At 38.3% G+C, this 18,052-nt stretch overlaps 1 protein-coding gene across 3 annotated transcripts in view; it reads left to right on the forward strand.

The window, feature by feature from the left end:
- Positions 1 to 18,052, forward strand: part of SDK2 (sidekick cell adhesion molecule 2) — a 419,219-nt gene that overhangs the window by 231,798 nt on the left and 169,369 nt on the right. For 2 of the 3 annotated variants that reach the window (XM_087956031.1, XM_087956030.1), the window contains exon 2: positions 17,088 to 17,247. In XM_087956031.1, coding sequence (XP_087812157.1) covers positions 17,088 to 17,247 — 160 coding nt within the window. Of the gene's footprint in view, positions 1 to 12,886; positions 12,999 to 17,087; positions 17,248 to 18,052 lie in introns of those variants that run through there. The other variant, XM_087956032.1, reaches the window with a different exon arrangement.

Below are 18,052 nucleotides of genomic sequence, written 5' to 3' on the forward strand. Positions count from 1 at the left end.
GAGAAATGCTTTATCAATCCCTTTTTTGATCAGTCTATGATGGCTAAAACCCAAAACATGCCATTATTGGTTTGTTTTTTGTTTGTTTTAATTTGGGGTTTCAGTGGGGGGGTTTTGGCTCCAGAAAAGAATGTGGAACAGGGAGTAACGTTCTTTTTTCAGCAGTTGGGAGGACTATGAAAATGATTATTATGATACTGGTGCATTTTGGTGATTCCACTAATCAGGAAAAGATGGGAAAACATTCATGCACAAAATAATATTTGTAAAAAAAACCTAAATAGTTTTACTACAGGGTTAACAGTTCTTAGTACATATGCGCACATTACTTTTCCTGTTGTCATGTATTTAAAATTGCCCATGGCCAGTTTTTGGAGTACTAAAAGCTGATTTTCTAGAAACAGTAGTTGAGTGTGAGTATGCATAAAAGACAATGGTGCTGTATCATGTTTAATTTATAAAGTGTACAATTTATTTACTTTATCAAATTTATTTGCCATCCATCTCACAGTTCAGGGTGCTTCTGATGTATGATTTAGTTTTTGTCTTTAGGCTACAGCTCAGTTCTGTGAAACCTAGGTTTTGTTTTAAACATGTTTTTAGGATTTTGGCCCTAATCAAAATTGTGAATGTGGGGCAGATTCTAAACATGGGGGGGGGAGAATAATAAATGAAAGCAGGGAGTTTCTTCCTCCCTTCCCTCATCTCCCATATTTTCTAAATTATTATATACCAAGGATGATTAAGAAATGAACTCTAGTTTTTACATTGTACTATTATGCAATAAAACGAACACAGCAATTTGGCATATGCTCTTTATTTCAAAATGTTATGCAAATTCTGGCTAATTACATGCCAGAAAAGTTGTAAATTAGCTGGAGACTTAACTTTCATTACATATTTGCATATTCTAATTTCTTTAAATGTATACTCATTTCAAAAATCTCATTACCTAACACCAAGGATGAGCTCTAAAAACAGAAGGAATCGCTTAACACTAGACCCACCTCAAGTTCCCAAAGTTAATAAAAGAGATCTATAGTTTTGACTAGGCCTCTGTTCTGTTTCTCCTCCTGGACAAGGGTCAATCCCGGCCCTTAGTTTGACTTGTAGCATCTGTTCCTAGAGACACTCTTTTCCATCCTCCAATTTGTATTCCATCCCTCCTCCTCCTCCTCCTCCTCTTCTTTGACATTAATTTGCAGCCAATCCATTTCACCTTGTTTATTTTTAGAGCAACTCCAATAATCTGCTAAATAGGCTTTCCCCAGCCACACAAAACCTTCCAATCTTCCCCCTCTGATCTTGCAATTACCCGGCAGTTGTGCCCAGGGCTGGCTGCTATGGCTTTCTTCAGTAATGAGGTACTGAATGGGCTTTGATTATCTGCTTGAGCTGTTGTGGCATAGGAAAAGAAACAACGTGGACATCCTACTCAGTCAAGCTAACAGCTTTCTAAGCACAAGAATCCTAATTTGGGCCATTAAGTTAAACAAGAAAAAAAGAAGAAGCCCAGACATTTCTTACAACATAGAGGCTGTTCCAAAGGAGGGGGGAGGATCTTGAACACCTCCTAATCTCTTCAATAATATAGATTTGTCTTGGTTTGCTTTAGAGAAAAGGGGCTATAAAGAAGCCTATTTTATTTCTTTTGCAGGTATATAAACTTAATGATGCAATCTTAAGCAGGTTTAGACCAGTATGTGTTTAGGATACAGCCATCAAAATTCAAAGAGACTGCTTTTTAAAAAAAATCTGGAACTAGACCAAGAATAGGGCACTTGGTGCTTTCCAGGTCTTCCATTACAATGATAGTAAATCTCAGCCAGCGTGGCTGAAGATTATGGAGTATTACTTATCCATAATTTAGAGGAATAACGATTATGCAACTTTGGCCCAAAGTACAGTTGTTTTAACAGGAGAGAAAACTAGAGATGCAAACCAGAAGTTCTAAGTCCGCATATATACACTGGACTTGCATTGCTTGTTATCTGTTTCAGTATCACAAAACAAAACCTGCTCAGATATTTTTCACTTCAGGCATGGAATTGTAATTCACCAGTTGTATCTTGCCTGAAAGAAGAGTGCCCTACTTTAAGCAATTCATTTAATCCTGGGTACTTTCCCTCCCTCCCTCTCTCCCCCACTCTCTCTCCCCTATGTGTGTGTCTTATAGAGAAATTGCCCCAAGACAATCAAACAACTATACTGTATATACAGGATAGGGAGTCAGAATAATCCAACTGTATTAAACTTTGACACACATCTTTTCACAGCAATCAATAAAATATAAAACATAGCCCTGGTCTTTTGGCAATAGATGAAATAATGTAAACAAAGAATAGTACAATGTTTTGTAAGATGTTTCCTAAAAAATTTTCTAGAGATCCTTAATTTCTGCTGGCAGGTAATAATAACGAAATAAGCACGTGTAATGATTAGAAAAAGTGGATTAAAAATTTAGTTTAAAACTGATTTTCTCTGGAAGAGCCTTACTAGATAGAAAATGGAGCTTGAGGTTTTCTACTTAAACATTCATAGCGTAGCAAATTATCCCCAGGACTTCTTGGCTTCCAGATTTCTAAGATTCTAATTCCCTGAATTCTCAATAGTATTAAACAATATTGCTAGAAATTGGGGCTGTGCGGCACTTTAGATTCTAAAGGAAAAAGGTGCTTTCATCATATATGTGGGCAACTCCAAACATCTATCTATACAGTTGTTTTAAAGACTTGTTGGCAGCTACTTTAAAGCTACTTTAAAGACTTGTTGGCAGCTGGACTAGGAAGACTGCTCTAACGGCTTTGTAAAAACTGGGGCAACAAATATATGGCCCAAGTGCCCTTTTGTTTTTACTCTGTGGGAAATCATCGCCTGCTGCTGAAATCTTGGAAATCTTTGCAAGAATATATATTTGGCTATTTCAGTGTGAACCATGTGACACTGCATTTCATGAAGTCATGTTCTTACAAAGGCACTGATATCCTTTAGTCTAAGGAGCCTTCACCAGTGTCTAGGTTTGTCCAAACCCTTTGAAAAAGATGTTGTGCAACTCAGGGAAGCACACAACAATCAATAGAGTAGCCACTTCTTTTTTTTCAGGCTTGTGAGGCTGGTTAATTGCTCCAGGGTGTCTCCTGAAAAAAGACACAGCTGCTGTATTGATTCAGAGAAATGTGCTTTGTGTACATTCTCTTGCACTTCTAAGCTCCTCTTTCAAAGAATTTACACAGCCATATCAATTACCTTTTTATCATAATTCACAGATAAGAAAATCTTTCCTACTGGTATGCTTAGGTGAAAAAATATTCATTACTATAGCTCAGAGTTTCTCAAACTTGGCAACTTTTAGACATGTGGACTTTAATTCCCAGAATTCCAAAGCCATCATGGCTGACTGGAGAAATCTGGGAGTTGAAGTCCATGTGTCTTATAGTTGCCAGGTTGAGAAACCCTGAGCTAGCTGGATTTTCTGCATAGGCTCAGAGTCTACAAAGAGAACCCAAGATTCTTTCTTTGCCTCATCATTCAAAGAACATATTGTTGGTCTGCAGAATGTTCTGGCTTACATTCCTTTCCTCTCTTACTCTCATGCATGTTTCTCTTCTCTCCCATGTTTGGCCTTATGTATCTTCCTTCAACATCAAAAATCTAAAAATGATATACAGTGGTATCTCGGTACTCATCATTAATTGGTTCAGAGAGACGCAATGAGTACCAAAAATGATGAGTACTAAACATTTTTCCCCAAAAGGAATAATGTAGTCAATCACAAGGCAGCTGACACCAACTAGCTTGTGTGTTGAGTACTAAACAAATGATGAGTACCAGGACAACATTTTCATATCAAAACGTACTAAATTCAATAAGTTTCAAAACAGTTGACAACTAAGATGCTACTGTAATTTCTTCCTAACTGGAGTTTCTTTTGCTCCAAGAATGTTGTGACCTCTCAAAGGGTCATTGTAATGGAAATTATCAGCACCTGCCCCAGACCCAGGCACATTGATATATCACACCTTTTCTTGCACAGTATTCCAGACAACTGGAAATACTCTTTCAGGAATTTTCTGTGTCCCAAAATGAAAGCAGCAAGAACAAGCAGGCAGGAAGTCTTTCTATAGCTTCTGGTTTAGGGAGCTCCATCTCCTTAGAGGAGGGTTTGAATTTCTGTGTATCAGAGACAGTCCAAGATCTTTTAATATAGGCATCAGTTTTCTGCAACTTAAGATGAAGGTTGGTTTTGTTGATTCTTTTTATTACTTTTTGAGGTATATGGATTTTATTGTGGTGTTTTATGGTTGTGCTGCCTTTATGGATTGTTTGTTTCCCCTCTCGAGTACTGTTGAGACATTGAATTGGAAATATTTAAAAAAAATCAGCTCTCTCGACATAGTTTGGGGGAAAGAGGATGAATTTATTTATTTTTCAGTCCAGTACAACACTTGCTTGCAGAAAAAAAAGAATAGTAAAGCAGTTTTTCAGTTTTGTTTTACAAACAAGAAATGGTGTGAACATTAGTAATAGCTTTAGATCTACCAACTCGGAAACTGATACTTAATCAGGTGACATCAAGCCAAATGCAGCTTTTGTTGACCTAGCAAATAAATCCTTGCTATTTTTATCTGTTTATTGTAATAACTTAATGCTTTTCAAAATATATTTCAGTGATATCTTTTCTCTTCCAGTCACCTTATCCATTGTTTACTCCATCTTTTGCTTCTTTGAACATTTTCAAGTGTACTATTTTTTTCTAGTCCATCTTCCATCATATGCCCAAAGTATGTGAGTCTGATCACCATGTCAAGGAAACAGTCAGCTTTTATTTGATCAGAATTGAATGATTGATTCCTTTTGAAATTCATATTCTAAACAACCCCCTTTTTCTTGTTTTGTACAGTACTACCATCACCCATTAGTGGTAAAAATATACAGGTAATCCACGACTTACCACCATTCATTTAGTGACTGTCCAAAGTTACAGCACTGAGAAAAGTGACTTCTGACCATTTTTCACACTTGCAACATTCCGATGGTCACATGAGCACAATTCAGGCGCCTGACAACTGGCTTGTGTTTATGACAGTTGCAATATCCTAGGCTCATGGGATCACCTTTTGCAAACTCCTGACAAGCAGTGGGAAAGCCAGATGCATTTGACAATCTTGTTACTGATAATTAATATTTACAGACCCATCACATCCCAGACATAAACTGTTTCAACACCTTTCCTCAAAACAACACCATAGAGTAATGCATACCAGAACAACTAGACACAAGGACAATTTTTCCCCAAACGCCATCACTCTGCTAAACAAATAATTCCCTCAACACTATTCAACTATTTACAAAGTCTGCACTACTATTACTGTTAATCTTCTTGTCACTCCTTATCACCCATCCCCTCCCACTTGTGACTGTAACTTTGTCGCTTGTATCCTTACGATTTATATGGACTGTTTCCTAGTATGATTTGATTGTTTATTGTACCCTATGACTATCATTAAATGTTGTACCTGATGATTCTTGATGAATGTATCTTTTCCTTTATGTATACTGAGAGTATTTGCACCAAGATAAATTCCTTGTGTGTCCAACCACACTTGGCCAATAAAGAATTCTATTCTACTAACTTAACAACCGCAGTGATCACTTAACAACTGTGGCAAGAATGATCGTAAAATGAGGCAAACCTCACTTTACAACTTTTCTTGCTTAGCAACATAAATTTTGGGCTCAATTGTGGTCGTAAGTCTACCTGTACCTCTTCTATAGCACTATCACCCTTTACAATTTGCTGAATAACTTATTAATGTTCTTCCATCATTGTGTTTGTATTAGTTGTATAGATTTGTGCAACACTGACTGTGGACCCAGAGCCTTGATAAGTTTTCTGCACCAATAAAAAACACTTCCATGGGTGGTTTGATCTTCACATTTATGTGTACATCTATTCCCTATATTCCCCTCACTAGCATAACTTTGCACTGTTACTAAGATTTTAGTCAGTGAACTAGCCATAATATTTCCAAGATTTTCTTTCTTTCCCATACCATGTAATCAGAGTATGAAATCAATCTCTTAGTCCTGTTCTATACAGAGTACAATTTCAAAGGCATTGACATTGGCATTAAATCCCTATTCCTGAAATTAATTCTGGGGGGAAAAGCCTATTCTCAGAATTATGCATGTGACTGGAATAAATAAGCAAGTTTTAATAAATTTGTGGATCAGTTGCAGCTTTTACAAGTGTCTGTACATATGTGCAGCATATATACGGCTCCCCACCCACCAATGGTCATCACATATAGTGCTTAAGGTTAGAAAAGTTGCCTACCTCAAGTGTGGAGACACCTTTATAAGCTTGCGGGATGGATGACACATTGTGTTTCTGCATTCCCCAAAGGCCTCTTTAGATATGAATGAGAAAGGAATTCATGAATTGAATGAAAATGAGGGCTACTGGTGCGATATGATTCCTTTTCCTCTTTGGAGAAATGTTATCTCATGCTTGTATAGTCAATGGACTAATTCAACAGTATTGGGCTTCCACAATAGCTATATCTATTGTAGAAATATATTAAAATGCAAATGGATCATTGAACCTGGCCATGAAAGCAAACAAATGGAACTTCAAATAAATCAATCTAGAGTTCTCACAAGAACACAAAAGACCAAGCTTGAATTATCCTACTTAGGACACCTTAGAGGAAGACCTAGTTCTCAGGAGAAGGCTCTAATGCTGGGAACAAGGAAGGAAAGTGAACCAGAAAACAGCAGCAAGGTGGCTGGACTCAGGTACAATGGTGATGACTTCACTGTTGGAAGACCTGAAAGATCAGGTGAGGGACAGATCATGGGGGGGGGCAGGGAGAGCTTCAAAAATTTTAGCAAAGATTTCGCTGCCTAGTTGCTGGGTGGCCATGGCAATGGTAGGCGTGACCTAGTCGGCCTCCTGCACCATGGGGGGAGGGCATTTTTGCCCTCCCTGGACTCCAGAGGCTTTCCTTGAGCCTCAGGGAGGGCAAAATCTGCGTCCCCGGGCTCTTGGGGCTCACTGGAAGCCTGAAATGGGCCCATTTCTGTCCTCCCCAAACTTGCGGGAGACCTGTTTTTCACCCTCCCCAAGCCTCCGTGCATGTCCTGCACTTACCTGCATCCCAAACGGGCCGCGTGGGGACTCCTGGGAGGAGAGGAGCAGGGTGGGTGGGGCCAGCCAGGAGTGGGATTTGGGGGTTCTTCTAACTGCACAGAATCTTAGCTAGGGGTTCTCCCGAACCCCTGCGAACCCCCAGAAGCCCACACCGGGGGGGGATCTATCTAGATGGACGCTTAGAGTCATCACTGAATTGATGGTATATAATCCATCAATCAATACATCTCTTCCTTTCTGTGCCTGAAACTAAAAAAAAAAAGGCATACTGCTTTATACAGGGTGGAAACTGCAGACTAAATCTAGATATAAATGCCTGTGTGCATATTTCTGTTAAAATGTTAAAAAAAAAAAACCTAACCAGGGTGAAAATGGAATTTATTGGGTTGTCATTACACAGGCTATTGGGTGGACAAGTTTTTGAAGCTGATAAAATATGTTTGAGTTGATGAATTTTAAACTAGGAGGAGAGTCTAGTTGGGTAGAAATTGACATGGAGATTGTTGTAAGGACTACGGAATAAAAACATATTACCTTTAATTATTTTCCTTGGTGCATCTGTGTGTCTCTTAAGAGAAATCTGGAAAATTTAACACAGATATCACAAATCTTTCCTGTAGGCCCCTTTCCCTCCTTTTTTTAAAAAATAATATTCTGAGTTCTCTGTGTCTTCTCAATTCCAGCTTGTAATCTTTTATACACTGATTGCTTCTTTGCCTAAGAAGCAGAATCACATTTTTTGCAACTGCCCACATATCATTAAATATATTCCTATCAATGAACCTCTATTGACAACAGAAGTAACTGGAATGCCAGCCAACCTTTAGTTGGAGAGGACCAAGACATTTCACCTGCACAAGTCACTTAATTAGCTTCTTTTTTCATACAATAGTGCCTTGCAGCAATCCCAATTGTCTTTTGCTGGGTGCACATTATAATGTTCCCATAACAGAAGTTCACAGCTACTTAGATAGTCCCTGGCAAGCAGACTGTCAGATTTATAAGAACCCAAGTTCATATCTTTCTAGGCATGTAGGACTCCAGGGCTTAAACGAAGCGTTGTGGGTTTGAATTGAATCAGTCTAGTAAGTTACTTGGGTCTCTAGCCTTTATGTCTAGTATGCAAAATCCACTCCTGTGATTGATTGGCAGCAGTATGAAATATGTGGATTGATCACGTCTGATACCTCTGCCCTTGCCTGTTCAATCTGCCTGTTACACTATAGATTTGATTGTTTGTTCCAAGCCAGTATAAAGACATATGAACCACTCTGGCACCCCCCAAAATCAATCGAGCCTTTAAAGTGTTTCTGTCAAGTCTTTGGAAGAAAAAAAAAGGGGGGGATTATTTTTAACATTCAATAAAAAGATTTAAACAGCCGGCTGGTAGAACAACAGCACCCCCTTCCTTGTGGTTAATCCTCACATTTCCCTAAACAAACAAGCAAAACTGATAATGACATATGTTGGGGAGAGGGGGGATAATATCTAATACAGTGCTATTTCCGGCCAAAATCATCCATGTATGTATTGTGAATGAAGTATTGTGGGGATTTTTTGCAAGAAAGAATGGCATGCTTAATAAACAAAATCGGTTGTTCTGCATATCATTTCCCAGGTTTTTATTTAAAGGTATACAAGATTTATTCTAAGTGAAATTAAGCCACCTGATATTTAATCTTTCCACATGTCCAATGCGTTCTTTGTGAAGGTGTGAGGTTGGCTGAAAACGTGAAGTAATGCAGCAGGATTTTCCCGAGAGTGAGAACAATTAATCAGTGGAATGGCCTGCCTTCAGAAGTTGCAGGTGCTCCATCACTGGAAGTTTTTAAGAAGACATTGGACAGCCATTTGTCTGAAATAGTGTAGGGTCTTCTGCTTGAGCATGGAATTGGACTAGAAGATCTCCAAGTCTATTAATCAGTCATTCTGAATGTATATTCCATTGTCCTCGGTCCAGCTTTCCAAGGGCTGTCCTTGCAGTTCTCCTTGTGGTCATTCAATAACCCTAGAATAATAGGAATAGCAAAAAAAAAAAAAAAAACTTACGTACTGCTTCAGAGTGCTTTACTCTAAACAGTTTACAGAGTCCAACAATCTGGGTCCTCATTTACTGACCTCAAAAGGATGGAAGACTGAGTCAACCTTGAGCTGGTCAAGGCAGTTGGCAGAATTAGCCTGCAATACTGGTTTCTAACCACTGCACCACTGTGGCAAGGGCTTAGTTATCAGACGTGATCAATCCACAATAGAGGATGGGAGATTTTAAGTTGGACAAAGTGCTATTGCAGGTGTGGACTTGTGCCAAGACACATGTGGTTTATCCCTGGCCTTATATTGTCAGTGCTCAAATATTTTATTTTAAGAAAACACACAGAATTTATACATCTGTTGTTGCCTTATGTTCAATAGACGAATCTGGCTGTAAAGAATTGATGGGTCATTTATAAGTGAATTGTCAAAACATGTATTCATGTTTATGGAATCAAAAATTCAGAAATTGCTGGGTCCATTCCAGATTCTTTCAGACAATGGGATGAGAGTCACTCAAACCTCCTTTGTACATCATCCTTGAGAATACCATATTGCTCAAGAGTCCAGCCATTTATCAGTAAATGAAGAGGATTCTGGTTTTCTTTTCTTTTTGGAACACTGTGAGATACCTTTGCACGAAACTGTCATACCTGTGGAATAAAGTATACACTTTAAATGTTTTGCCACCTTGAAGCTGGCACTCTTTCATTTGTTGTCATTTCCAAAAAGCCTGTGAGGACAATGGAAGCAATAAAATAGAAAGGCATACCTGACTGCAAATTGCCCTCCATGGGGTCTTGAAAAAGCTTAAACCCTTTTAACATTGTGTTTTCTGCATGGGTATGCACATGTTCGTATGCTGCTTGTGGGTTGAGGTGGCTTTGCGTACTCCCTCTTTCTGAATTAGTCCCACATGAGGGGGAAAAAGGAATTTCATCCCCCGGGACCCAAATTGTTATTGTTTTATGACAAATAGAATACCAGGAACTAAAGCAGAGAACGATTCGAGGATTTATTTATTTGCTTGTTATTTTTATTCAAATGAATACAAATAACGCGGTTCAAAGTATATTTGAAAGCTGCTGGAAAACATGAATGTACCTTTGAAGTAAAAAAAAAAAAAGAATACCATTTGTTATACAGAAAATGAAGCTGTGCACTTCAGCTTCCAATTTTACATAGCAAATAAAATGGGCTTTCTTCCTTCCCTCTTCTTCAGCCCCCTACCCACTGTCCTTTACACTCTATCTTAAAAGCCTAGTACAGTCTTTAAAATGCTAAGAAGCCAGCTGGGAATAAAAGAAGCAAAGCAGCTTAGAGAAATCCTAGATGGACTCTAAGCTCTTGTTGATATGGTTACTAAATGGCTCAGGTAGGCGCAAATATGGCAAAGGGATCAGAACTGTGTCATTGTTAATAATGTGGCACAGAATGCTAGGTGTGGAGGAGAGCGGGTGTGCCAGCTTGGAAAATATGAATTTAGTTCCCTGATGTGTGTAATAATAATCCTGTACAATCCTTATGCCTCTATATTTATGCCTCAGTTCCCTTTACCCATAAAATATATATGGTGATAGCACTTCTCTCTTAGAAGGGGAATAAATCTTAACACGAGAGCCACGCAATTACTCGCCCTACATTTGGCCATGGGTTGTTGTTTTTTTTAATTTGCCTGCTTGCTTGTTTCAGAAGGTGTCAGAACTTAACTTTGCTGATGGTAAACAAAAGCCATGAATCTAGCAACAGGAAACGATCCCAGAGGCAGCAACATAGGCCAGGGTTGTCAAACTCCCAGCCAGCGGGGCCGGATGCATCATGCGCTGGTCACGCCCACACCCAGTTTAGCGAAGGGGGGAAATGTCGTGATGCTGCCATGATGATGTGAGTTTGACACCCCTGAGATAGGCAGTGTTTACTGCTCTGCGCAAATCTAGGAACTTTCCCTGTTGTTATCGCTCTATCCCAGACAAATTCCTGGATCTTCGTGATTAGGCAAACCCCTCCCTGCTCTGCCCCTCCCAAAAAAGCATTGGAAATAAGTTGAAGAAATGTTTCTTCTGTATTTTTTCCATTTTCAAGTTTTTATTCTGCCACAAGAGTCAGAAATGTATTCATTGGTAACTTTTGTGAATTAAAAAAAATAAATTATGGGGGAAATCGGCATGACGTATCTCTGGGTATCAGGTTTGACTTGAAGGTCATCGGTCTTCGGAATTAAATTTTTGTATTGAGATTAAGTTATGAAACCAAAGCAAGCAACAACAGACCACACAGAAATTCATGTTCTTGGCAGTCTGTTTATAATCAGATTTTATTTCTTTACTCTGTACATATCCATAGGTGTGATTGAATTTAAACACCTTCTGAGAATGAATAGGAACAGTTAGCTAAGAACATAATTACTAGATACAGTACCCTATTTGATGCTAATTTGAATAGTTGAGTCAACTAAAAAATAATAGAGGTTGCCCATCCAACTATTGCATTGTCCAAATCACAGATCACACAGTTATTGGCTCATCTTATTTTCTGATCCTAAAGCATGTGCTAAAAATAGATGGCCGTATTCTAACATAATGATTGTTCCACCTCAGCCGCTGCAATGGCCAGAAAGGAGCATTGGATAGGAAAAGCGTATTAATATAACATTTAATAAGAGGCTACAGTTTTGCGCAATAGCAAATGGATTACATTTTAATCATTTTTATTTTAAAAATATGTAAATCATAATTATGTCCGATTCATAATTTATTATTCTGACTAGTGCATATCAATACAAATGAGAAACGTTCAAAACAAAATTAAAATATACTTTAAATCCAATATTACAAAGCACAGTCATGCACGTAGCCAAAGCTAGGCATCGCAAGCACTAGTTCTCACTGTGCAAAGACGTTCAATTACTATCCTGATCCGATGGGAGAAAAGCCAACTCTTTACCTCAGAGCACAGGAGAAAAGCCAGTTTTATAGGCACTGACTAATAATGGCAAAGGAAAAGCAATGAGAGCAGAGAGGGTTTGGTAAACATTTTTATTCTTCATCCCCTAAAGAAATGTGTATTCAGTATTCCTCTCTTGGGAGATGCAGCCATTATAAACCTAAGGATTCTGCAATGGAATTAGTGGCCTAATTCTGGAATTGTCTTTTATTGACTGATTTTAATTGTATTTTTGTTTTTCCTTCGTTGACGAGATTATTTGGCCTTATTACCCGGCTAGGTGGCAGTACAAAGCTGACTTTGACTGATCTCAAAAAGTTATGTATAGTCAGTCCTTGTTGTTCTTGCGTAAAGGACCATCAGCAAATACAAGGATTTCAGGTTAGACTTAGAAATGAAAAGCTGGCCTGGAAAAAATGCGGTGGGAAGCCATGTTTGAACTATTGCCAAGCAAAGATATGTCCATGGGGTCCCTAGGAAATGCAATCATTGGAAGGGGGTTTCACCTTTACTTTTCAGATCACAGCACAAAAGGTACAGTAGTACTATTGGCCTGCGTCAAGTTCCACACAGAGGAGCAAGGTCAAGGAAGCAAGAATTATATAAACCTCAGTTGAGACATCTTTAAAAATAGTATTTGGGTAAATACAGGTAGTCTTCAACTTATAACCTCAAGTGGGACCAGAATATCCAGGACACCTGTATTTACCCTGAAGAAACTACAGAGTAACACATGTCTACACAACCTATCTAGGCCACTTCAGATTGCAGATAACCGAAGCAAACATCCGTTAAGCCTTTACCCAACTCTTCTTTTTTAATAATTGCTTGTTCCTAATTACTGACTTCCTTGAAAACTGGTGCGGCTAAGGTAATGAGAAACGTCTGGTGCTAAAATTCTACTTGGCTTAATGATTGCTAATGTGAACTTAGATGTTAAAGGCCTAATCTATTTGCACTGGCGGCAGTTAACAGCTATTCCTATAAAAGTACAGTACATCAGCTTAGTTCTGTGATTACTATGTAGAAAAATCTTTTAATGAAAAGAGAGGTGCAACACCTTTGCTAAGATTTGTTAATATGGTTCCATATTTTCAAACCAAAGCTGAAGATAAATGTTTTGCTATGAAAACTAAATACCACTCTTCTATTCTGGCAACACTGGCAAGATAAATAGCAGTAAATTAAATTAGACTATTTTCATTAAGTAATTAACAAGGGGGGAAACATTCTTGTGTGTTTTTTCTACAAGGTTGGTCACTTAGTAATTTGACTTTAATCGACTTTTTTATTTAGAACACCACAAATATATATAGTGCTGTGTTTCCATTTATATCTATCTAAGTAAAAAAAAAATCTCTGCATTTTATTTAAGCTTGTATAGATCTGAGAAATTGGCTTTATTTGTTGAAAACTGTGGGTCAGCTCTTCCATCTTTGTCACTAACTTTTAAGAGTAATCTGAGAGCAACCCTAGCAAAGACTAATTAAATCAATTTGAAATCCCCTTTTAGAAACTGATGGTAAGTCTAAACTGCTGATACTATCTGCACAATCTTGCCTAATTCTCTGTAATTCTATGGACCAGTTCTCTGCACATTTTCCAGTCTTGTATGGCTCCTTTCAGTTGTTTTATGCTCTGGCTGGTATTGGCTTTGATGGGGTGTAGCCATTCTAGTTTTTGGTGGCCTCGCTTCTTTTTACCGCTGAGCATTCCAAGTACAATTTGATGTGTGACATGGCCAAACTAAGTAAGGTAGAATTTTGTGATTTTTGCCTTTTTGTGATATGTCTGGTTTTATATGCTTCACTACTTGTTTGCTTGTCTCCTTTGCTGTCCAAGGAATGCTCAGGAGCCTTCTTCAAAACTGCAGCTCTAACAAGTTGATTTTTCTCCTGCCTAGTTTTTTCATGGTCCAACTTTTGCAATTGTAGGTAGCTATATGAAAAATAATAGTAGGACTAATCTGCATTTGGTTGCCAGACTGAAGTCCTTGCTTTTTCATACTTGATTCATGTTCAACATTGCTGTTCAACCCAGTGCAATTTGACAATTAATTTATGGACTGCATTCACTGCTATGCTTAATCTGTGATCCTATGAATCTTTAGCAATATATAAAGATTTACTCCACCCTCATTCCCTGCCCTTTGCCAAGTTGAGGTACTTGAAGAGGAACTCTGTAATTCTCTAGAATCCAGAAGCTAACTTTCTTCTTGTTTACATTTTTTATTACCTCAATAAAATAAAGTTACTCCCTGTTGGTCTTTTTCTTTTAGATTAAAGTAGATAGCTTTGCTTTTTGTTTCAGAAGCACTATAATCCTTAACTGTGTGTTCTTGTTGCTGTTTCCTCATTCAATTTCTAGGGCTACCCACTTACCAATATCTCTCAGAGGCTTACAGAAGATTAAAACAAGTAGAAACAAATAACAGAAAATCTGAATGACTTGCCTCATAGCAAAACTACATGTTACCTTGCCTATTATCTCAACATGATTTGAGACGAATTATGAATGGACCTAGAAGACAAATCCATAATTTTCACCTAAATATATTTTCCCATTGTTAGTGACAATACATGGAGATACCTAGAGAGTTTAACTGTCGGGCCATTAATACAAAATAGAGATGATGTGTTTTGTTTTGTTTTAATTTTTTTTTTCAGAAGATTATAAAGTAAAGCCCACTCCCTTATAATCTACTTTGTTCCTTCTGGTTCTCCCATGATTTTTGCCTGGAATCATCTGTGAGAAAATACATAACCTTCCTTTCTCTGGGAAAACTTCTCTGTGTGTGTTTCTAAAAGTTAATAGCAGACACAGCCCCCTTCCCCAATTCAGACTGGAACTGTCACCCAGGAGGACAGCATTACCCTTTCTCCCATACTGCTTTTACAATTAAAATAATCCTATCCCAAAAACTGTTATTTCTCCCTCAAGGCAAAACCTTCAGGTGTCCTACTGGTTCCTATATATTTTACCCCGTAGAGCAAAGAAACAGCTTCAGGGGTGGGATAATTTTCATCAAGAAAATAGAGGGAAAGCAATAACCTCCATTTCTCACAGCTGATACCAATCTTTGAGCATGTTTATGTATGTATGTGTGCTACTACCTACAAGGATACATGCACACATGCACACATGCACACACACACACACACACACACACACAAAATTACTTGTTACCAATTTTAAAGCTAGCAAAAGTCTTATTTACAAAAGGTGAACAACATGTATGGTAACATTTTGTTCAAGTCTAGCCATGTTAGGTGATTCGTCCATTGAAAATCCTATAATATCTCCTTTTAATCCTGAAAACATTTTGGTATATAAATGATGGTGGAGTTTAGGTGTAGCAATTGCTTTACATTTTATTATTGCATTGCATTCATTTATTTTTATGACTATCATATACAGGTAGTCCTTTCTTAATTATTTTAATCGGGTCTATCAACTCCATCGCTAAGTGACACAACCATTAAGAAAAAAAATCACATCACTGTGCTGGACTTATGACATCATTTCTGCTGTGATCATTAAATGAACCACCTGTGGTCATTAAACATGTCATCATGTGACCTGGTCTTGCAATTTTATTGCCAGCTTCTCCATTAACACTGTGTGTCAGAAGCCAGCTTTAAAGCACGCAAATAGCAATGATGTGACTGTGAGATAATTGTCACAGTCATAAATGCCCAGCAGCTATGAAATGCCCAAATCTCAGTCAGATCACCACTACAATGGTCACAAATGGGAGTGCTGGTCATAAAGATATTTTTTTCAGCCCATTGTAACTTCAAGCATCACAAAGCATGGACTATCTGTATGTCACAACTCTGGATGCCTAATAATAATAATAATAATAATAATAATAATAATAATAATAATAATAATAATAATAACAACAACAACAACAACAACAACAACAACAACAACAACCCGCCCATTACAACCAGAACCTGATGCCTCAACCAACATGTTCCTGTACATCAAATAATACTAATACTTCCATGTTGGAAACACCAAAGGGCTTCTGAGGTGAAAAGATTTGCCAGTGTCATCACCATTGCCCAGTTGGAGGCTCCCTTTGCGGCCCTCCAAAGTTGCTCACTGAAGTACCCATTTTATCTGCTTACGATCACCCGCTTTCGAATTGCTGCATTGGTGGAGGTGCAGCATGTGATGGGATCTCGCCCCACCCCATGGCAGCAATAGGTCTCGAAAGCAAGGCTGCCAATTGTCAGTCCAGCGTTCTAACCTCACAAGCCATTGCACTCCTACAATGTCAAGTATAACCCCCAAGACTCCAACTTCACCCTATTCCCCATATTTCAGGGAAGAACCAGCTTTTTATTACCTTCCAGAGGGCAAAAAAGGGTGGGGGGTCTGCTGGATTCCAGGGGGAAGGCTGTTCCAATGGGCAAGAGCTGCTATCAAAAAGGTGTGCTTCCTAGATCCCAGTAAATGACACCTTTGATGGAAAGGACCTGGAGCACACTCTCCAACCTAGCCGATCTGCTGCGACAAACAAATACCCTCAGGGAGAAGCAGTCCCACAAATAACCAGGCCCTGTTCCCTGTACTGCTTTAAAGATGATGCTGTACATATATTACACTGAATATGGCTCTGAAATCAAATAGTGGCGTCCTTGGGACAACAGCATATCTACTATTGATGTATAACTCTTTGAAAGTGATGTATGTTTTTAAACAGGCTGATCCATAAATACATAATCTTGATTTCTAGATTTCTCACTGTAGTAAAACAAGTGACAGGAAGGATATTTACGCATAATAAAGGACAGACATTTTCAGAATTAGCATATATCTTTTCCTTCATAGACCGACATGTTAGATGGACAAGCTGCTTGTCTGCTCCAAGACTGAAGCTCCAATGTACCTTGTAATGGAAGAATGGAAGAATGCACAGGTTTTGACACACTTTCTTTTGTGATTTCAGATGACGTTTCCCCATATTTCAAGACAGAGCCAGTGCGCACTCAAGTCCATCTAGAGGGAAATCGTTTGGTGCTCACTTGCATGGCAGAAGGGAGTTGGCCCCTGGAATTCAAATGGCTGCATGACAACAGAGAGTTAACCAAGTTCTCACTGGAATACAGGTATGTCAGAGATTGTCAGGGTTTTCTGCAGTGAACATCCCTGTAGCTGCTTGTCATTTACCCCCTTGGGACCTGTATTATCTGCAACTTTAGATTTGCTCACAGGATCATCCTGGGTTTTTAATCAATTTATCTTCTTACATAGCATCTAACAAGATTGGTGGAAAAGCAATTCCATGCTGATTCTTCCATACAAAGATCATCTTCAGAATAATGCAAAATAGATAAGGTTTTTGTCATAGTCTGGAATGCTAACAGTGACAAAAGCAGACAATTAAACGAGTGGGTTGGACTTGTATGAATTGTGAAAGCCAAAATGAGAAGGATTTCTTCAGGCAAGCTACATTGAGCCCTTATTCAGCAAGATTAATTTTGCCTATCTCACAAGCTAAAAAGAATTTCCTGTTCTGTGTACAAACTGTTAATCAAGAATCACTCAGTCTACATAGTTCTCCTTATATCCCTTGAAGCAATCAAGGAAAGTAATTTTGACACCAAGTTTATTAAGCCACTTTATTTACTTATGAAAGCTGGCTCCTTATCTCTAGATTCAGCTTTCTTAATACTGATTTGAAAACAAGAGTCCTAGAGAGAGAGAGAGAGAGAGAGAGAGAGAGAAAAGAAACACTTGAAGAAGATGGATATAAACCACTTGGATTTTCCACAAGCAACTTAATCTTTTAAATGGATATAGTTTCAGTTTCTCAGACACACATGAGCTTTGATGTCCAGTCTGTTTTTTACTGGTGGGGTAGACATAATTAATATTTCATAATCAAATAACTTACTTTCAAAGAGAATTTGC

The sequence above is a fragment of the Notechis scutatus genome, chromosome 2 (assembly GCF_049901735.1).
Source record: "Notechis scutatus isolate UNSWTSFEM ecotype Mainland chromosome 2, rNotScu1.2, whole genome shotgun sequence".
NCBI lineage: Eukaryota > Metazoa > Chordata > Lepidosauria > Squamata > Elapidae > Notechis > Notechis scutatus.